Genomic DNA, 23,439 nt, shown 5'->3' with positions numbered 1-23,439 from the left:
CATTTGAAACATACTCAAAACTACGTGTTTGATTATAAAACCCATCCTTGGATATCATGAGGCTGTTTTCACCAGGACAAAATACCTTTTCAAATGTGAAGAATAGTAGTACAATATTCATTTTTTACAAAAGAATTCTGAAATTCTTTCCCTCTTACACACACACACACACACACACACACACACACACACACACACACACTCATTCTCCCCCTACTCTTCTCCCTCCCCCAAAAAAACACACCCTTCATTTCTATACTTCCTTAGAAGTGGTGAATGCAGTTACTCTCAAAACCTCCAAAGAATTTACTAGTATTAAAGCTCCAGTTAAGTCTCGCCACTGTTTGGTCACAGGGTTTTTCATTCTGTCCAAAGCCGATTGAAGGTCTTGTAACACATCTCTGTAGCTGTTTCCGTAGTGAGCACTCCAAGTATACAGAAAATCATAGGCAGGTTTCCACATCATCTATAAAAAAAAAAGTTAGACTGTAGTAGTGTGGAAGTAGAACAGGGAGTGAAATAGATGTTTTAACAAAAGATTTAAAAGCCTCTTAAGACTTAAAAGAAAATGGGATACCAACCCTTCTTGGACTTATTTAATGGCATTGAAAAGATGTTTTAATAACTACCTGTTCTCTGTTATATGTCTATGTTTCTAAAACTAGAGATTTTAAAAACAATTACTACAAGTGGTCTTTGTTTTTTTCCTGATCCATCATCTATACATTGCTCATTGCCTTGATGTGAGTATAACATTCCTTGCACAATTTTTTTGGTGATAAATGTTATTGAGATAAGCTTTTCACTCTCTGAGAGGCTTGTAAGGTTAAAGTAATAACTTTTATTGTTACCTGTGGTGAGTTTTATAACACTATATATCATAATAAGGGCCTATGTAGTATATTTAACACTTTAAATCATTTTGCTCAAGCAAGTCTATCAACGATGTAAAATGTAGTTTTATGATCAAGTCAAAATGAAAGCAAACATATAGCTCTTTAACTTGAAAAATTACTTTAATGATACATTTATGACCAAAAAAAAAAAATCAATATTCAGTACTTCATGTTGCTTTCCCTAAGCATCTACCCATGTCAATGATGTCATTGTTTCCATAGAAATAAATGTACGTCAAACAGATCTCCACATACAAGAGTATGTAATGGTAACCAAGGCAACTAGGCTCAGAGAGAATAGAGACAAAGGCAGACCAAATAAGACAAATTGTAGAATACAAACACACACACACACACACACACACACACACACACACACAGCTTAAGATAAATTTTCTCTAGGAAAACAACAAAATGAACCATGTTCTTATAATTGGAATATTTGGAATGTAAAATATTACATGCTACTTATTTGGGCTCACTCCATGAATTCAGTTGTGGTTCTATCACTTGCAAAATGTAAGAACACAGATTCTTGAGCTAAATATTATACAGAATTGACTTCTTAAAATAGCGACTCCGTTAACAGTAATATTACATGAAGTAGGGCCTTGGGATATAATTTTTCACCCTCTGTCAATATCCCCATATAGTCTACAATTGAAGTTAAAAGAACTGAAGAACTAAATAAGGAGTTTCATAATGTTCCTATTCAATCCACATAAAAGGCTCAAAGGCTAATATGATGCTATTTGTCCTAATTGGTATTCTTGGGGAGCCATGAACACCATAACCTCACCTCTCTTGATGAAGCTTTATTCTGCAAGGAATCAAATGAAAGATAATTATTGAAGTTATATTACATGGTGCAGTAACAGAAATCATGTTGGATTTTTGTATATAAGCTTTACCCTCACCAACCAGAATCATAAAGAACTATATCTTGTATCACAGATAGAAAATGAATGAAGTGTCCTCTCATCTATTTTTCTGAAAATTTACATTGAAACCAAATATCACAAAGTACAGGTTGCCACTAGTAGCTCAGCAATGGAAGATGAGTTGAAACACATTAATAGAACCTTTTTGTCAGACTCAATCTTGGCTGTCACATATCAGATGCAAAGAAGCACTAAACAAATAGATTATTCTGTAGTGGGTATATCCTAACCTTCTGTAAAAGCTCTGGGATCTATATTCTATGTTGCATTCATGTAAAAGTCCTTGATGCTCAACTAGCTGGCATGTTATTTTTCAGTTTGTTATATATTGTTTAAAATAATGGTGTTTACACCTAAAGACTTCTAAGACTGTTCTAAGTCCTTTAGTGATTGATTCTGATAAGAGAAGTACTTGGAGATATTTTATGATAAACAACTGAGAGCATTTAAGTAACAAGGTGATGACATAGTAGATTAGCATACAGTATCACAGAAAACAGATGTCTTTTAAGAATTGCCAAATGGGCAGTTTTGGGGTTGTTCAGTACTCTGCAGATTCAAGTACCTTTTTAGTCAGAAGCAGACAAACTGGTCCCACTGACTTTCCTGGGTAGAAATGCTCTTTGTCATCTATCTTGTGACAGCACTGTGAATTGCTATGTATAGAAAATCCCTGAGGCACACTCAATTATGATGCAGCTTCTTGGTGCTGTTGGGGGCAAGAAATACACCATGCATGCAGAAATTAGAGACTACAGGATCAGGAGAGATCAATGACGTAGCTGTTCACACATTTATGCAGAGTGTTACAGAACCCCCTCACATTTAGCAATTAATACTGATCGAAGAACAGTGCAGCCAGCTCTTGCAATTCAGAGAAATGTGAATACATTGCTCAGTCCTGGGCCCTAATTAAGACTTCTAAAAGTGTAAAGAGAATTCCCAGGAGTCTCCTGAATTAGAAAGAAATGCAAGGAAGTATATTGCTCTAAACTCATTTAAGATTCTCTAGAATCTAAATTGAAATCTTACTAGAAATGGGTATGATAGCTTTGGGCTGAAAACACATGGCATTGGTAAAATTTATGATTTTTACTAAGATATGAGCATATTTTGCATATGATTTTTGTTCCTCATTGCAGCAAACTAAACCTGAATATTCCTTTGGTGCAAAATTTGATCCACTATATTTTATTTATAAAATCATTGGTGGCTGTCAATGATTTTATAGATCATAGAGATGATGATGATAGAGAAACACTATTGTAGCACAAATACAATGAAAGTATTCAAAATACATCATTGATAACTAATTAATTATTTCATTTTTTCACTTATTAAATCAAGATTTCTTGAGTACCTACCACTATGAGGAATTTTTTACAGCAAGAAATAAACTAATTAATATAGCAGGGATCTTGCTTTTTAGAAGCTTATAGCATAGAAGGGAGACACACAAACACTAGAGCACTGGATGAGTAGACAGGTTGTGATAATTAATAGCAATTAGGAAAAACTCAAAAATTACTTGCATGTTTCAAATCAGTGTAAGAAAAAAAATCATCATTTCATTGACTTAGAAGCACAACCCTGCAATGGAAAGAAAGATGGGTTTTGGTGTTAGGGTCTTCACATGTGAGTTCCATTGCCTATTGGATGGGTCAGTTTGAGTAAACTGATCAAGTTTTCTGAGCTTTGAACTTTTCAAATCTATGAAATATAGATAGTAATTCCAAAGTCTTGTGTCTAAAGCACCACATGATGTGTCTGCTGTATAGGTTGCACTTGATACTTTTAAATAGGTTATGGGAAAAGGTGGGTACTTTTTGGTGGGGGCAAGATAAAGAGCCTAGTTTTAACCCCACTGAGTGTGAAGTAAAGGAGGGTATGTACCTGATAAGAAATTGGAATGGGGAGATGACCTCGAGGGAATAGTCAAAGGTTTAGCATCACTCATTCTACAGTAATGGAGAAAAGTATGAGAATAGGAAAAGCACCAGAAAAGAGAACAAGGGGATGAAAAATTTAACCCACAACTAAGTCCACAATTAGTGGCTACAAGTAAAAAATAGAAACAGTAAAAGAATGGAAAGAAGCTGGAACCAGAGTGATAGAAAATAAAGGTCGTTTCATGTTGCAAAAGCCAAGGATTAAAAGCATCCCCAAAAGGACATCCGGTGGCTCCCTAGAGCCAACGCACACAAGCTCGCTAGAGCTGGTTATTCATACATATATTTTCCCAAGTCTACATTCAGTGACATCACATTGAAAGTTAAATCATACATGCTGGGAGTATTTACACCATGAATGCACACAAGCTCGCTAGAGCTGTTTATTCATACATATATTTTCCCAAGTATACATTCAGTGACATCACATTGAAAGTTAAATCATACATGCTGGGAGTATTTACACCATGAAAGTTCACAAAAACTCTAAGGCTTTTCCCCCTTGGAGAGCTGGTTATTAAACATTTAACAGCATGTCACTGAAGACATCCCTTTTCTGTTACTTCCCACTGCCTATAACATCAAGTATATGAAGAAAAACTTAGAAAAGCCAGGATTTAGGCAATTAGCAGGTAACCTTGGAGAAGGCAGTTTCAAGAGAGAATGGGAGGGCATACTACAGGCATGGGCAGGTGAAAGAGAAAGGAAAGCCATAGATAAATGGGTCATGTTTGGAAGTGAGTATTTAAGAAAGAGAGACAGAACAAGAAGCAACAGTGGAAAATGGAGGTATTTTTTTTTTTTTTTAAATCTGTGAAAAGTAATATTCTACAACAGAAAGGAGATTTTAGTTTGAATCCTAATTTTGCCAGATGGAGAATTTAGAGTTGTTGAGGATTACAAAGGTAACATTTATAAAACAGACAGGAAGAAAGGTTAACTTCCTTTAGGCAGAAACATAAACACAGAAAGATGTTAAAATCATTATGTAGTAGGGGTATGTAATTGAGGTGCAAGTATTGAGAAAAATTGAGAAGGAATGGGATCAAAAGCATATGTCAATAGTTATATACTTGATACACTTACAAAAATATTAAATTTGGGGAACTATGTTTTCCCTTAATGAGCAAGTCTTTGCCAAATGGGGTAAATACAAGGGATCTTCAAAAAGTTCATGGAAAGGGCCGGCCCGGTGGCGCACTGGATAAGTACGCCGCTTGGGAAGTGCAGTGGCACTCCCGCCCGAGGGTTCGGATCCCACATACAGACCGGTTCCCGCTCACTGGCTGAGCGAGGCGCGGGGGCAACACCGAGGGTTGCAATCCCGTTGCCGGTCCCCAGTCTGGTACGGGGGCAACACTGAGGGTTGCAATCTGTTGCCAGTCACGGAAAAAGACAAAAAGACAAAAAAATAAATAAATAAATAAAAGTTCATGGAAAGTTTCATATTACCTTTCAATTATATTTTTCCACAAAAATTATATTGACCTTTGCTTTAACAAAGCCTGATAAAAGTCCAGCATTCATCAATGCAATAAATAGTCTAATCAATTGTATTTTTTTCTCCTTTGTGGCATAAGTATATGACATTTGGACTCAAGTCCTTAAATGTTTACACTCTGATTTCTCCAGCATTTCTTATCATCTTATTTCACTCTAGTTTTCTTACTATGTGAACAAATTATCAAAGGCAAAGACACAAGAGGTAATTTGTGTATATTAATTAACTATATACTCTATAAAATTATGTCCTAAAACACATACCCAGTAAGATCATAACGAAGTCTACATTTTGTAATAAATTACAGAGAAAATGAAGTCATCTTCTCTGAAAATTTCTGAAGGAATAAATAAGGTTAAATAAATAATTTACCTTCTGGACTGACCTAAGTTAAGTCTTTCAAAGGCTAGAAAAGAGTTGTGGACTGCCAGGATCTCTTCCAGGTTTCTGTTATCTTATATCTATTGAATGTTTTAAAAACAGTTCTTCCGCTCTTGATCAATGTTATGATTAAAGGATAATATGCAGAAACTCTGAACTGTGCTTTGACAAATCAAGAGGAAAGTATGCTCTTGAGGGTTAGTTTTTATTGAATTATTCTTAACCGCAAAACACATTCTCCCAGCTTTCTCATCTCTATCACAAATATTTGATACATAGGCTTCATTCGCATACCTTTACTCTTAGATTTTTAAATGTTAACCTCATGATTTTATGAGTTTATCCTTGAATAGGAAGCATGAGAATGATAAAAGCACAGAGTTGCTAATTTCTTATTTGTGTGTGTTGATTTCTTTATATAAAGGGCAACAGGATCATTATTTAATTTGCTTAACAAGTTGAGCAGTCTTCCAAAATCCCAACATTTGTGTGGAAGTAATACTTCTTTTCTTTGTTTTACCTTCTCAGTATTAGAGAGCAAAGGAAAAAGAGTGCAATTAAAAAGTAATAAATGAAATGCCAAAAGAAATGAAATAAGAATAGAGACAAAAAAAAAAGTTTTCCAAATTTAGAGTGCTTATTCCCAGAAGCCAATAAGACTCATAGATAATGCACTAGATAATAAAATGCAACATGAATAAAAGCAATTCAGATTGAGCATAGCATTTGTCTTTTTTTAGATCATAAAATATGAATAGCATAAAGAATGCAATTGGTTTTAACTACCTTTGGATAATTACATTTTGCCACATTAAAGGATTAATAATCCACCTAATTTCCTCATAAAATTATAGAAGCAACATTTTAAGTACCATTAGCTGAAGATGTATTAAGGCAAATTTGCCTTATTAATGATTATTACATGTGTTCTATCTTCAGTACATCATTTACAATATCCAGATAGGCTTTACATCACCTGTAATTAGTAAGTACATAAATATTGTTGAAGATAAGGTTGCCATTATCTTCAGAAGAAAAGGGGGGCTAATATATGAAGGGGTCCCTATTTCCTCAGAAGGGAGATGGTGCTTGGTTAAAACTTGACATAAGATTCTCTTGGAAAAGTCTGTTTGGGGACAGCCAGCTAAGTTTGCCTTGAGAATAACCACTTGGAACTTCAGGGATTAATCACAAACCAGAGGAAGATAGAGGCCCCATTCCTTACCTGCTCAACACAGTCTACCATCATAGGAAAACTTACTGGTCAAGCCATTCTAACCAACTCCTAATTAGAAAGTTTCCTTGATTCCTCCTTATTATCACCTACCTTTTTGGACCCCACCACAAACATATATTAGTAGAGACATATGAACATCAAAGTTTAAAAAGACTGGGCTTCTCTGATCCCATTTTTCACTGTACAATTAAAACAAATGAGGGAAAATATAATGGCAAGAGCTCTGGATTTAGAGACAGATATCTTGGGTTTGAATCTAGTCTCTTGACTTACTAGGTCCACGATCCTGGGTAAGCTATAAGATTCCTCTAGGTCCTTATTTTCCCTTTCTGTCAAATGTGAAAAAAAAGTGTACCCAATTCCATAAAAGCACTGCTAAATATTCAAAGAATCAGATGTAAAAGTTCCTGGCATACACTAGGTGCTCTATTAGTGCTAATTGTGATTGAGTTTAAAGTTAAAAGACAAAACCAGGTCAAATATCCAGGAAAAGAATCCAGGTCATGTAGCTAAAAATACAGAGCCATTTCACTAAAATATTGTCACAAATTTATTTCATAGTTAAGCAGCTTTAATAAATGCCGATTTAGGTCTCATACTTAGCTGGACTTTGGTTTTCTGAAATTCCCTATTGTTTATGTTCCCTAATAATAAACCTTGGTAAAGAAAACTTAAAAAGAAAATCAAGTAGAATCACCTATAAATGCATTTTAAAATATCTTTATAATATTTAACATAATATGTTTATTACTTCTATTTGATTTTCAGTGTGATAATGAGACATATAATATAGAACCAAATCAAAGATCATAGGAATACAATGTGTTACCCCAGAAATTTGACTGATGTCTTTGTTTCTTCCACAATTTCAAAAAATGGAATATCTTTTTGAAATTAAAGATTTCAGCAACAGGAGTAAAGTTATGCAAAGTATACTATGGTGATCTAACTAATGTCACTGTGCCAAATCTCTAGTTCAAACAAAAAGGTTTGAGAAACTATTCTATACACTTTACTACTCTTAGATGAAACTCCATCTAACACTTTTCCCTTCTTTTAGAAATTGTAAGTATATTTCTCACTTTAAAAGAACAGCAACAAAAAATTTAAGTCCTAAGGCTAGAACTGAACAAGGCCCAGATACAGAACTGCAGTTGCCACACAAACCAGAAAACCATAATAGTCCAAGGACATTCCTTTTACCTTTTGCAAGAGCTATTTCCCAAGGAAAATTAAATTGTGCTGAGCCCATAAGAAAAAGCTGATCAGTCAAGATTTTCTCATTTCTTTCCAGGCGTTGCTATCCTACCAGTTTCTCAAGAGAGAAGCCTTGAAATCATTGCTGACTTTTTCCTTACCTACATTCTTTCTATAGTTACTCTCAGCCATATTACTAGAAAATTACTATATTTTATTTCTTTTCCCAAAATCATTCAATGTCTTGTAGTTGGTGAATTCATCTCTTCTTCATCATAATAATAGATAAAATGTATTAGTAATTATAAAATGCAAAGCATACTTCCAGATATTTTATACATTATCTCATTTGATCCTCCAAACATCTGATGAGTAAGATAGTATTATTTTTCTCATTTTACAGAAAAAAAAAAAGAGGAGTTTTAGAAAAGTCAAGCAACTTGTTCAAGGTCTTAGGGCTAATAGGTGGTAGAGCTGGAACAGGAATCCAGACTAGGAATTTTAACCTCTGTGTTCTGGCAGTCATTCAAGACTCTCCTCCATTGATCCCGCCATTTGATCTGACCACATCTCAGAGGATTTTTAGAAAAGTCAAGCAACTTGTTCAAGGTCTTAGGGCTAATAGGTGGTAGAGCTGGAACAGGAATCCAGACTAGGAATTTTAACCTCTCTGTTCTGGCAGTCATTCAAGACTCTCCTCCATTGATCCCGCCATTTGATCTGACCACATCTCCCAATAATTATTAAGATCAACTCTTCTCTCCATCCCATGTCTCCTCAGCATCTTTAGAATTTACATCCAGAAGCACTGAAATCCACTTCCAGTCTTCTCCAATCATTCAAATGCTACGTATCCTTCAGGACTAGGATGTGTCTCCTAATTGCTTCTCCACTTTGATCTTTTTTAAATTAGTTAATTCTGACAGGGCTTACCAGCAGTATAACACAGTGATTAGGACTCTGAGTAAGACAAACTGGATTCAAATGTAGTTCTGTCGCTTAATAACCATGTAACTCTTGATAAATTACACAAATGCATCCATCCTCAGTTTGCATATATTTAAAAAGCGGATGGTTATAATGTCTTCCTTACAAAGTTTATTGAAATAAATGAGCTATTGTAAAGAAAATGCTCATCATAATTAGCTGATACTCAGTAAACAATAAGTTACAACTACTTTTCTCATCCGATCATATACTTCTTTAAAATATTATAACAATTCAAATATTAAAAGTTTATCCCAATTCCTGGGCCACAATAAAACTTGCCTTTAAAGAGAAAGAAAATTATATTTTTTCATTCTGTTTATGGTTTATTTGTGCTCTTAAACCAGTGGTGAGAACTGATAGACCCAGAAAATGTGTTAAAGTGGGTGGATGAATTAAATACTGAAGACAAGGATACAAAGGAAAGACACTAACTATGTGGGAAGAATTCCATGTAGAATATTTTATTCACTTATAAAAAAAAGAGCTGTTTGAGGATCACCTGCTTTCCCATTTGTAATCTAGGCAGAATAAAATGCTCTGAACACTCAAGCTGTCAGTCAGAAAATGAGAAGGAACAAAGATTGTGACTTCAATATACAACAGTGGGTAGATCTGCATTGATTACACGGTAACTTTTAAAAGACTTAAAATACACCTTGCCAGTTATACTCATAACTCTGTACAGGTGGGTGAATTCTGAGATGGAAAAATATTGCAATTAGGAATATTGACTTCACTGGACTACCACAGGGAAGGGCAGATAAAACCATCCTCAGTAGTTGAAGTGGAGGTCAGTGGACAAAGGTAATTTAAAAAGGAAAGTGAACCTTTACTGTCCTTGGTGAATGAGGATTCTTAATGAATACAATGGAAGTGCATAATCTTTATTGTTAGGCATGGAGCAAATAGGAGAGCACTGTAGGGAAATTATTGTCATATATGGTAATAATTTCCAGAAGGCTAAGTAAAGAGCAGCCATTTTAAGCCTGTGAATATCTTAACCCTGAAATCCCCAGCAATTCCCCTTGTAAAATCCAACTTTTTCTAAATAGGCTCCTTTTTGAATACTCCATTGATTTTTCTTTCTTTTTTTTTTTTTTTGTAATTAAAGCTCTAAATATTTTCAGAAAAACTTTAATGAATTTTCAATAACTGACACAGAAAAACCTCAGCAACAGTTGCATCTTTGTATAGCCTAAGTTTTTTTTTCCAAAAGAAATACTCTGAAAAACATATTTTGCTCATGATCAGATTCCAAGCTTTGTAGTTTTGTTTTTATGCAGGAATTACAATGTCATTAGAAAAACTGAGTAACATTTCTTAAAATTTAACTTGAGGAAATGACTAATTTAAAAAATGGCACTCTCAAAAGTCTCCAAAGGGGCTTTTTTTTTTTTTTTTTCTCCTTGGGAAAGAATAAGAAATGGCTAAAAGTATTCAGGAAAAATCTGACAGACATACTATTAATATTCTTTACTCTTCAATTGGCTTCAGGCTTGACAAAGATGTTGAAGCAAATTTTGGTAGTATCATACCATGGCTTAAAAAGAGGTGAGTTGCTTACACCCCAAGCCCTGACCATACCTCCTGACTCATGGCTTGGTCACCATATTGGATTTGGAGTGGTGTAATGTTAGAGTACCTGGACCCTCAAGTTAGAGGTCTGTTCTGTAAACTTGGTTTCATGACTTTCTAGCTTTATATGTTTAAGCAAGTTACTTATCCTCTGTATATGTTAGATAATATTAGTGTCTGCCCCACAAGTCTTTATTGAAAGTACTAAATAAGTTAATTTTTGTCATATTCTCAGAACAGTGCCTGGCACTAAGTAAGTTCTAGATAACTGTCTGTTACATACAATAAAAATAGAACAAAGGGAAAAGAGAGAAGTTGAAAAGGACAGAAAGTTAGCAAAAGAGCTCAATTTGGACTTGATTGGACTCTACACTTCATGGAAAGGTGGCTTTGTCCTGTTCACCCAGCTGGAATAGTTGCTTCAAATAAAAAAAAAAAAATTCTCAAAAATTAATACCCAGCTCTATGTCCAAAGAAGAAGTAGAGAATGCAGCTTCTCTTCCTACCAAGCCATCATCCAACGAAAGAGAGAATTTTTCCCTAAAGTCAAATATCTTCAAAATGCTTATACTCATGTGAGAGAAAGATATAGAACATCTTAATATGTGCTTACCACTGAAATATTTTTGTTTAATTCAGTAAAATTTGACTCACATTTCTTTATGAAAATCTGGAGAAAATATTTATCTAACTTGTGCCTAAAAACAATATTTGAACATTAACATTTCCAAAGTCTGGCAGCATTATCTTCAAAATTATGCAAATTATTGTAAACCAGAGGTACATTTTAAATCTATCTACATGCAAAACACCATGTCATGCAAGGACACCAAGCACCGGGATTTTTCTCTCACAGACAGAGCCCATGATGTGCAGCACTCAGTTGAAGGAATAGCCACAGCAGACAGGCGTGCTCAATTCAAGATTCAGTCACCTTGATTCAACCTGCCCTTTTTCCATTCGTGATAATAAAACCAGTTTTTATAGACAAACTCTATAGGTAAAGACTACTGTCATAGAAAGCTAAACAAAATGTTTTTCTTCCTTTGCAGAAAAGGGAAGAGATAACGTCAAGTGGTAGAACATTATACACTACTTTTATATCACACAAATGTATTAGGTTATCTATTACCAATAACACAGGCAAAAAAGAAAAAGAAAAAAACTATATTTGCATGGTAAATATTTACTTTGTACTAAGTGTTCTCATTTTGTATTTGATGTCTATAGATCTCGTATGCAAAGGTGTGAAGGAGATAATGAAGCTCTTAGGTATCTCTATCTCTCATTATCAGTGGCCCCAAACCAGCCGCCCTCTTAATGTTTCTTGTCACAGAGCATTTATCACAAATGACCAAGTCCATGCCTGCCTTGTCCTGACTTGGTCCTATCTCCTCCCTTCAAACTTTACCTGTTCTATGCCTCAAGTTCTTACAGCCCTGCCTACTTACCAACCCAATTGATCCATTCATTTGATCAAAAGCCATGTTAATACGAAATCCATTAGGAGAAACATCAATATATTTTAAAGGCTCTCAATAGATTTTAACAGTTGATGGGTTACAGGGACAGTGACTTTACTTAGTGGATCTTCTTGGATACTCTCCCAATTCATCTGTAAATGAGGTACCGGCTTGATTACATTTGTTTTACTTGGTCTGCAACTTTTCACTATTGAGTTAAACAAATGAAAATCTTACCTCAACAGCAACACCTCCAGCTTTTTCCTGATGAGGAATCTCATACGCCTCCATTTGTTGCTTTGTGAGTCGTGCTACCTTTTCAGCTAGTTCCCTCCAGCCTTTTCCAAGCTTGACAGCTGAAGTCAGAATAACAGCCTCTTGGATGAGATGAGCTACTAACCCTTGACAATCCATCTTCAGCAGAGCCTGCAGCAACAATTGCAGGTCATAATTATAAGCAACTAATTTGGGCTTTTTCCCATAAATTAAAATTTTTATTACATAGTCTAGAAATTGAAGTTCTTTTTTTCACTGTACATATAATTAAGTTTTCTAAAACTCAAAATGTTGATTCAGTTTTAAGCAAATTCAAAAAGCAAACTATAGTGGACATAACTAACCCACAATTAAGGAAGATGTAGAACTAACTCAGTGACTAATTATAGGACCTTGAGTAAACCATTTAACTAAAATGTGTTTAAATATCCTTAATTGTAAAGGAAGGAAGTTGTACTAGATATTTGCAAAGGTACTCTCAGGACCCAATAGTCTATAATTTATCAACCCAGGATTGATTATTCACTCACAAAAAATAATTCCTTGCCTTACCAGAAGACTGACTACAGGATTTCTCCAAAGACTGAGTACACTAATGATGGTAAACATTATTCTCCCTTTTACCTAAATGTGATTTAAAACTTCCCAGAATCATGCCTATTGCATAAAAATGAGACATTCCTTCAACTTTGAACAAAGCTATTGAAGTTTATAAATTTAAAAAATTAACCATCTCCCTCACTACCATTAAAATTTTGTTAAATATAAACCACAAGGTATTAAAGATAAAACACTTAGTCTTCATGAAGGCAAAATGAAAATGCTTCAGACTCATTTTTTCTTCCTTTATTAGGCTTCTGAGCTCTGTCACTCACCATGCTTATTTCAAACAAATCTAGAATATTCTGTTTTGCCTTCAGTACATTTTAAAAATATGGAATTATATCTGACTCTATCTATTCTCTGTTCAAATAAGCAAATAAACATGTTTGGTAGCCCCTCATTTAATGGCACTTAGAAGCTTTATCTACCAATATGAAAAAATAAATAAAAATGAATGACCAAGTAAGGGAACTATTAAAGTCCGTAGAGTGTTAATTTCCATGGAAGGATACAATTAGAACTACCCATGGTTCTAATACATAGACTATACTGATCCACACATTTATACTGAGGAGTTATGGCCTCAGTGAGAAGAGATACTGAATGAGTCGGCAGGCCTTGAAGGTGCTTTTAGTAACCTGTGGAGTGAGTTTTCCACTGTGTATTCTAGTTTCTTGGTTTAGGGAAAAGAAATCTGCACTTGGAGTCATAAAACTTGAGTTTAAAATCTGGCTCTGCAAAATAAAGGACTTTAGATGCATCACACAATATCTCTATTTAATGATTTCTAAAATGGATATATTGGTAATACCACCTGTCTAATTCTCCATAATCATGAAAATGGAATCAGATGCTGAAGTGCTTAGAGAATATCAAGTGTCCAGTAATAAGGACAGCCAATCTCAATGTCTAGAAAAGACTAAAGGGTTTAGACCAATCTTTTTTTTTTAGCTTGATAACCTCCCTTCCAGCCACCCCAAATTAATACACAATCCAAGAAAAATATATACTTATTAGAGCAAATAAAGTTTCAAGAAACAACTCTACACCCTACACTCCATTAGACAGGTAGGCCTAAGTCCCTTTCAAACAGAAATCCTGGCTCCTCCACCAAGGCACAGTACGAGGTTTTGGGCCCCCGGGTAACTACTCCCTTGAATGGGCTCTCTACCATCACTGTCTCATTAGCCATTCAAGGCATTCTATTAATAATCATACTTGCCAAGAGTGTGGGAATCATCAGGCTTAAATTTTCAGACCATTTGGCCAATATAACCTTTTTTATTAAGCCACTAAGAGAACACAAGAAAGCAATTTTAATTTAAACCTATGCAAGTGCAGGCAAACATGAGCTATAAGAGGTAATGAGCTATTGTAAAACTAGGTGGAGCAGCTTCTAACATTCAGTCTCCATTGACTCTGAATGGCCCAGATGAAGTGAGAATGCAGCACACCGTAATACACTTAACAACTGGAAGTTGAAACTTTTAATTCCTCTCTTTAAGCCACTAAGAGAACACAAGAAAGCAATTTTAATTTAAACCTATGCAAGTGCAGGCAAACATGAGCTATGAGAGGTAATGAGCTATTGTAAAACTAGGTGGAGCAGCTTCTAACATTCAGTCTCCATTGACTCTGAATGGCCCAGATGACGTGAGAATGCAGCACACCGTAATACACTTAACAACTGGAAGTTGAAACTTTTAATTCCTCTCAGTATTTTTGCAGAATCATCAGACAAATTGAAGAAGAAATGTTTTATACATATTTCTTTCTTATTATATAATTATTAATGTCACAGATTAAACTCCTCCTCCAAATTTCTTCCTCTCCTTTTGTACCTCGACTAAATCTTTGCACCTGTGTGTGTGAACCTGTCTGCATAATCTTACTCATCTGCTATAGGGCACCAGTCTTTCCCAGTCATAATGCCATTTAATGCATATACCAACACACACTTACACAAACATTTTTACACTCACAAACACCCATAAAACTTTGTTTCAGGAGGGAATAATGGTTTTAAGCATGATTTTGGAACCAAAAATATTTCAAATCCCATCTCTGATAATAACCAACTATGGGGCTTTGGGCAAACTGCCTAACCTCCTGAAACTCAGTTTCTTCCATTTGTAAGATGGTGATACTAGCTACACTTACCCCATAGAGTTGTTATAATGGGTAAATGAGATAAAGTTTATAGAATGTTAAGCACAGGGCCGAATACATAGGAAGCAATAGAGAAGTATTAGCTATCACTGTTATTATGTGTAAATCCACATTTTAGCCAGTTTTAGAAATATCCTCTTGATTTTTTGTTTGTGGGAGAGGGAGGAGGAAGGGAGGTTTTGGTAATGAGCCACAATAATCAACCACATTGTATATTGACAAAATAAAATAAAATTTAAAAAATAAAAATAAAGGCAAAATAATTCTTTATAACTCTCTACTGAGCCTTCTATGGGGTGAATACTATGCTGAAAAAAGTTGACCCTAAGAGTCCTATTACAACATTAAAACATAAGGATTACAAGAGAATTGCCAATCATTGTATAGGTTGTGATGCACTGCATACAGAAGAATACTGAATTGCTAAAGTAATGGATATTGATGATTGAATACTATGCTGAAAAAAGTTGACCCTAAGAGTCCTATTACAACATTAAAACATAAGGATTACAAGAGAATTGCCAATCATTGTTTAGGTTGTGATGCACTGCATACAGAAGAATACTGAATTGCTAAAGTAATGGATATTGATGATTTGATAAAACAAACAAACAAAAAACACTGAAAAGTGGACTTCTAGCAATGGTCAAGTTAGTTCTGTTTCAGTTTTCTCATATTTACTTTCATGTTATGGATATGGAACTTCTCTGATATTTTAAGATCTGTCTTACATCTGAGAGAGGAAGAGAAGACAACTCAACTGTTTGGGCCAGCACAAAGGGAACCTTCGACCTTCCTTTAAAAGATGATTGAGGGGGTTATTTTCTGGGAAAATCACAATTGAATCTTGAACTTAAGAAACCAATTATATGATCTTGCAGGAAAAGCTCTATATTTGCAATGAAATGCCTTCAATTTATTTGAGACTGCTAATTTTTTAAAAATTTCTCCTCCTGTATATTTGGTTATAAATATTGTCAAGGTAATAAATTTTCTAGGGTAAATAAATTGCTACGAACAAGTAATACTTACCACAATAAGTTCATAAAGAAACTTCCTTGTATTCCTATCTGTGTGGCAATCTTCCTTTAACTTCTTTACAATGTAAGAAACTTTTTCTGATTCTTTGTCTGCTTGTGTTTTATCAAAGTCTTCCAGTGCCAGAGGAGAGTAACCTAGGACATTAGCTAAAACTTTCCAGTCATAAACATTTTCTGACACCAAGGTCAATACAGCTGAGTAGATATAAGTCAGTTTTTTAAAGGGCAGGGCAATTTGTTCAAGTAGATTTCTGGTTGTAAAGACACTATCTGACATAGACATTACTTGTTCCTTTGAAATCATCTTGACATTTTTGCAATGCACAAGTCCAATCTTACCTCTGAGGACTCCCACATACCATTCCTTCACTTTGGACTGCCCAATGGCTTTGACCTTACCTTCTCCAAGAAGACCTATTGTGTCCCCTTTGAAATATTCAAGCAAGTAGTCAATCTTGATTTGTCTTAGCACTGTCTTCAAGGTAACCCCATAGTTGGTAAAGTTCAATTTTTTATCTTGAAATGTTGGATATTTAACAAGCACTGCTGGTAATAAAGGATCAGACTTCATTTCCTTCTCCTTCTGCAAATAACCTGGCAGATGCGAAAGTCTTTTTAGGTTTGGGGCTGGATCAGGTGTAGTGATAAAGAACTGTGCAACTGGTTTACCATTGGGAGGCTCTACCTGAACACAGAAAACAAACAAGTGCATCTCTCTGTGGTCAACTACAGAAAATAAAAATTGTTGATGAACTACTTCACCTGATTTCAATTGCTTTTGTTTGATTCTTTTTCTTTCTCCTTCTGCCTTTACTTCAAAATCTGGGTCACATGAAAAAACAGAAATACTTAAATTTTGTGGCTTGTCAAGTAAAAATGAATGCTTCCCCCACAGCTGAAATACGACTGGAGATGTGTTTTTCCCACCCTTCTTAATATCAGAGATTGTAAGCTTTCCTGGCATATAACTGTGTCCACAAACTATAAAAATAACAGTGAAGCTGGGATGGATATATTTGGGTCCGTAAATTCCAACTGATGTGGTTTTGTGAATATAATCCCAAATTGTGGCAGCTGGTGACTGGATAGCTTTAGCTTGTGCAGCAACCACTAAATACATCACCTGACTCAAGTCAATTAGCTTGACCTGGATGGTGTCTTTATAAACGTAGCAATTGTTTAACAGTTTGAAAGGGCCTTCTTTATCCAGGCTGTGTAAACACACCATTTCTGTCATGACTTGGCTGAAAGGATCCTTTCTCACTTCAGCCCCAATTTTTATTTCCAGCAAAATAGCTTCCATTGTATTAAGGTTACCTAACTTGATTTCCAAGAGCGGGCTTACAGTGCATGAAAGATCATGGTTAAGTAAACGTGGAGGATCAAGAAAAGCCCTTAGAGAAACCTCTTGGAATTCTCCCACAGCTACGTGACCTTGGGGCACATGAACAGTGATATCTGAATCAGGTAACTGTACCGACCCTCCTTGGTGGCTTACTTTACAAACTACAATAATCTCTGCAACTTGTGTTTGGGCCCAGCCAGGGCTCTGTTTAATTGTATTCAAATGCAGGCAGGAACGGGCCAGTTGCCGTTGACTTAACCAAGCCATTTTATAAGCCTCTCGATCATTTTGAAGCCATTCCAAGTCTTGTACTAGGATCTGGTCAGAGTTATGTATACTCTGATGAGCATGTGCTGTGTCATCTAAAATGTCCAAAAGTTCTGAAACACTTTTAGATCTTCCACACTTCCTTGAGGAAGACTTCCTGAGCAACCTATGCACATCAAGTTCATCACCAGAGGAATCAAAAGAATTTTCAGTTTCTATTTCTCTAAAAAGAAGAAAAGGATCTTCCTTCAAGATGGAAATATTCTCTCTCTTTCGGTTATTTCTTAGCTGAGTTATGTCATCCAGAAATGGGTTAGAAGCAGACAGTTCATTCCAGAATGGATTTGTAGCTTTAGAAACATTATTACCACCAAGAGTGAAAGCATCCAGACAACTGCGAAGCGAATCTGGGTCTTGGCATTCTTGTGATTTAAATAAAAACAAAGCAAAACAAAGATGAGAAGGCATTCTGATATAGAACCAAGATTAATTTTTCCCATAGCTTACAAAATCAGGGCTTACTTTTTGTTTTGCTTTTTGATCTCCAATCTGAAAGCTACTACAAACTTAATGTTAAATTTGAATGTAATGAAGAAAAGAAAAATTTTCTTCCAGGTTATTTTGACCATAGGTTATATTATTTTATCTTAAGAAATTATGATTTATAAACTAAACAGATACATGTTAACACTTTAGATAAAAATATATTTAACACATTTTCCTTGAAAATGACCAAGACTAGATGTACTTATGCTTTATTATTTTATGTTTCATTTTCACAAATGGAAACCTCTGAACAAACAGAATAGTTCAGTCAATTATCCAGATTTTCTAAACATTGAAAAGCTGATCTTATTAGATGGAGAATGTTAATTTGAAGTGTTTTTTTCCAGATATTTAATATGTGAAAAAATCAAATACATCTGTTAACAGCTAAAATAGTTTTTCAAAAACAATATACTAAATTAGACAATCATCTTTAATTTCTTAGATTATTTTCTAATAACTTTATACTGATAATAACATCGAAATTTTTTTCATGATAAAGAACACTGAAAAAATAGACCACCATTGAATTTACTGCTTGAAGGAATTCATGGAGTTTTTGCGAGCTCACAGTGGCAAGAGTGGTCTTACCACTAAAAAGGGAAACATTACTTTGGAAAGTGAGTGTTTTAAGAATTAGTTGCACATTAAAATATTGACATCTGTAGCTTAAGAATCTCTATGTATCTCATCTCACAATATTGAAGTCATTTTTTCTGTTCAGAGCAACTCATACTTGGTCATTTCTCAGTAAATATTAATAATGACTGTGGATTTTGTGAAGCTCATGCTCCTTTAGAGAAAATGATAGCCAAATGGCCATCCAAATTATCAGAATTTCTATAGAAAACATAATTCCAGTAAACTGGCAGATTTTTTGTGTAATACACATAGAACTATCATTTTGACTGAAATGAGTTATATGTGTTATATGTTAAAAATTAGAAGATACAGTTTGAAAAATAAAAGTGGTACTTTTCTTATTTTCATACTTTTCTTCAATACAGTTATCCTTAACTCTCTTAAAACTTACTTTTCCTCTGAGGATCAGTTCAATTATTTTATGCTCCATGAAGTTTACTTAGGCCAATCCAACCTTCACATATCATTTTTTACTCCAAAATATGTTATATTTAATGCATATACAGCTCATTTATTAATGAATTTTTGCCTTTTTATAGTACTTATTGTAATCTATGTTGGCTATGCTATTTTATTTTGCACAATTTTTTATTGCAGCATAATTGATTATATGTATTTACAGGGTACAAAGTTGACTATCAATAGTTGTGTACAATATGTAACTATTTCAATATTAACTTTTAATTTTCTATATCACTTTTCAGAGGTAGACCTTCAATATTTACAGGTGATGAATTGTATTAACTTACACGGATAAATTACAATAGTTATAAATTTCTGTACCTGTAATGTTGCAATTATTTGAGAGTTCTCTGGCTTCCATGTCAACCAAATTTCCTTCAGACCTACTTCGTGCAAGTCTTCCTGACCAAAAATAGGCTCTCTCATTGATTAACATTTTCCTACCTACAAAATAAATAGATATGTATTTTTTTTATAAGCCTACACATACAGATTGGCAGAGAAAACAAACTCAAAGTGGTCATACATATTTATATAGAAAACTGCAATGTACAAACACTCTACATAGGTCTTGTACTTCTGGTAGGGAATGCTGGACTAGATATCTTGAAATATGTACTACTACTCCACTGAAAAAAGCTCAGATTTTGGATTAACACCAATAAATAAGCCTGGAAATGCACTACTAATCCCATAAAAAAGTAATTAATAAAAATCCCAAGGACAAGAAAAAAGAATAGTAATTTGAGTATGTTGAAACCTCACATTCCCTATTTGGTGATTGGAAGATTAAATATCCAAAACCTGAAAATTCTCTCCTAAATCCTGCTATACATTTAATGCAGTTCCAAGATAAATCACAACATTTTACATATATGTGTGTTTATAATTTATATCTCATTTTTTCTGACAAATATTGTATATATTTATTATATGCAGCATGTTGTTGTGAAGCATTTTGTTCTGAAATGTGTAGTTGTGTTTGTAGTTTCTTAAAAATTTTTAATATTTATATAGAAAAGCAAAGGGTTTATATTCTAGGTAGTCCAGAAGAAGTGCATAGTGGAAGTAACATGCACTTCCTACCAGATATCAGCACAATTATGAATATGTGCTAAGATAATGTTTTTTAATATTTATATAGAAAAGCAAAGGGCTTATATTCTAGGTAGTCCAGAAGAAGTGCATAGCGGAAGTAACATGCACTTCCTACCAGATATCAGCACAATTATGAATATGTGCTAAGATAATGTGGAATTGGAACAGAAATAGACAAAGGACAGAGAAGAGAGACCCCAGAAACAGATCCACCCTCATATGAAAACTTGACATGTGACAGAGGAGCCAGGTAAAGCAGGGTGGAAATGACAGATTCTTCATTAAACAGTGATGGTACCATTAACTGTTCTTGCTGAACAAAATTACACTCATCACCTTTTTGTAATTTCACAAACACAAAAAAAATCAATTCCAAGAGATTTAAAGGCCTAAAAGTGACATGAAAAACTTAAAAATTTGAAAAGAGAGTCTGAGACATTATCTCTATGCTTTCTAGAAAGTGGAGAATTTCATAAGCAAGGCACACACACACACACACAATGCAAACCATTAAAAAAACATTAAAATTAGAAGTTTTGTATATCAAAGAACATCATTTGTAAAAAGTAAAAACACATGGCAAAAACTGGGAGAACTAATTTTCATTGCATATAAGTGAAAAAGGAAAAAGTAGCTGGATTTCAAAATATATCAGGGTTAACCACAAATCAATAAACAAAATAACACTATAAAAATTGTTGAAAAAAAATCTGAACAAGCATTTCTCAAAAAAGAAAGAAACACAAATGATCCTTAAATATATTAGAATCTGCTTATTCTCATTGGAAATTAGAAAAGTCTAAAATGAAACCACATGAAAGACAATTACCACCCACCGAACTTGTAAAATTTTAAAGCCTGGTGACACCAATTGTTGACAAAGATGTGAAACAAAGGGAAATACTATACACTCTTAATGAATGTACCAATAGGTGCCACCACTAAGAAATCCCTCTGGCATTGTCCAGAAAAGATGGTTATAGAATAGTACGCAGCAATGGTAATTTTAGTTCTTTGCTCCAGTAAAACCTTGCATATGTACATTAAAAGAGATATACATAAATGTTTATTGCATGATATTAACAGAAAACTGGCATCAACCAAAATATCCTTTCCCATATGAATAGAGAAGTAAATTGTGGTATTTTAATACAATGGAGAACCATACAACTATGAAGACAGATTAATTACAACTGAAAATATGAACTCATATTAGTTGTAGGTTTCTAATTGCTGAGACTTAAAATATATGATTTCTCTTAGTCCCTTCTTTAAATACATGATTTCTCTTAGTCCTGTGATAACACTGAAAAATAAGTATTTTAAATCTGATCTGCAGGATTAAAAATGAGTCCCAGCAGTCTGGGACATAAGTAGCCCACAAGGTGAAATAGCAAGTGACTGACCCAGAAATAATTACTTGTTTACAATATAGCTACTGCATACAGTTCATAACTCAGGACACTATACAACCCTATCTCAGACTCAAAGTTCCCAATGGTACATTCAGTGACTGAACCACCCACTGGTTCACATTTCCAGTAAAGCTAAACCTTACTTCATGTTCTCCTTTGTGAGTTGACAACGTCTCCTCCTTCACCTTTGATCCTTTTTGTTTTTTATACTCTTTTTTCAAGTTTTTGACTTTTTTTCCAAAAAAGTTTATTTTAAATAAATCAAGTTTTTTTCTGGTATATAAAAAATAAAGAACAAATTAAAAGAAGATAGAAAAGAGAAGAGGAAACAAGTAAAAGAATGGAAAAGGGAAAAAAAATAGAGAGGGGGTATGTTTTTCAGACATGATGAATAAGCAAATGAAAAATTATCTCAAAAGGTGGCATACTTTAAAAAATCAAATGGTACAATAGCAATGTTTTCCTCTGATAGACAAAATTGCATCAAAAGACCGGGCATAAAGTTGAATTATGCAATATTCGAATTTCACTGAAACTTCAAATTTCCCAGCAAATCTTCAAAATTCTGTAGTTGATTTTACCAAACATAATGTCCAGAATTAAAAGTCCTTGGCACACCACAGTTAGCCAAAACTTTGAGGTAGGAAAGCTGAGCTCAAGTCCTTCAGCAAAATTTAGCAAATCAAATTAAAATGAGGGGAAAAATGGTTAAATGGAAAAGCATTTTCAAAAAGAAAAAGTACATTTTAAAAGAAAAACCAACTGAGACAGCAGTCTACCTAAATGTTTTCATTTCTTATGGGGAAAAGAACAAAACTGAATAATTCATACCCAGGATTCCATTAAGGCAAACAACCCTTGATATAAAAAATTGTTATAACCAGGTGAAATAGAGTTACAAGTCCTCAGTCACATAGTATAGTGCCTAAAGGATCATCACATCTTAGAAACAAAAGTTTAAAGTGGCCATTAGCTGGAATGATTTGAAGATTAGCCCTTTTCTCTAGTCACCCAAGCACTTTCACTGTCCTCCAAGGCAGTTGTTTTGAACCTCTGTGGTGCCAAAACACCTGAAGAGTTTAATCAGACACAACCTGCTGGGCCCACCCGTGTTTCTGGTCCAGAAGGACTGGGGTTGTGCCCAAGAATTTGTGTTTCTAACAAAGTTGCCAAATGATGCTGATGTCGTGGTTCTGGGAGGCACATGCTGAGAACCACATTCTGAAATTGCAGTATGCTCCTTCCCTGGCCAAATAGCCTCCCTGGCTACCGTCACCATCCCCCAACAAATGCTCCCTCTCCCAACACACACACACACACACACACACACAAACACACACACACACACACACACCCTCTCACAGTACTACATCCTAAATCTGGATTTTTTTTCTGTTATTATTCATACAGGGAGAGGTGGGTTCTTGCTTGGGAGGACAGAAGGAC

At 34.5% G+C, this 23,439-nt stretch overlaps 1 protein-coding gene across 1 annotated transcript; it reads right to left on the bottom strand.

Moving 5' to 3' along the window:
• Positions 1–223: 223 nt before the first annotated feature.
• Positions 224–19,918, bottom strand: MACC1 (metastasis associated in colon cancer 1). Its single transcript, XM_008572764.1, has 4 exons — positions 19,802–19,918; positions 16,211–18,252; positions 12,368–12,556; positions 224–466 (listed from the first exon to the last, which is right to left on the bottom strand). The coding sequence occupies exons 1-4, from the start codon at positions 19,914–19,916 to the stop codon at positions 254–256; spliced, it is 2,559 nt and encodes an 852-aa protein (XP_008570986.1). The 5' UTR covers positions 19,917–19,918; the 3' UTR covers positions 224–253.
• Between the last annotated feature and the right edge of the window lie 3,521 nt (positions 19,919–23,439).

Source organism: Galeopterus variegatus, unplaced genomic scaffold (assembly GCF_000696425.1).
Source record: "Galeopterus variegatus unplaced genomic scaffold, G_variegatus-3.0.2 Scaffold834, whole genome shotgun sequence".
Taxonomy (NCBI): domain Eukaryota; kingdom Metazoa; phylum Chordata; class Mammalia; order Dermoptera; family Cynocephalidae; genus Galeopterus; species Galeopterus variegatus.
Note: the sequence above shows the minus strand (reverse complement) of the source record. Positions and strands in the feature narration are given on the sequence as shown.

Bases quoted from the DNA above. Each gene is read 5' to 3' on its own strand.
- MACC1 (XM_008572764.1), bottom strand. From the start codon at position 19,916: ATGTTAATCAATGAGAGAGCCTATTTTTGGTCAGGAAGACTTGCACGA. The intron at 18,253-19,801 runs GTACAGAAATTT...TTAAATCACAAG, and splicing joins AAATAATTGCAACATTACAG to AATGCCAAGACCCAGATTCG. The intron at 467-12,367 runs GTAAGATTTTCA...TTTTTTTTATAG, and splicing joins CTGGAGGTGTTGCTGTTGAG to ATGATGTGGAAACCTGCCTA.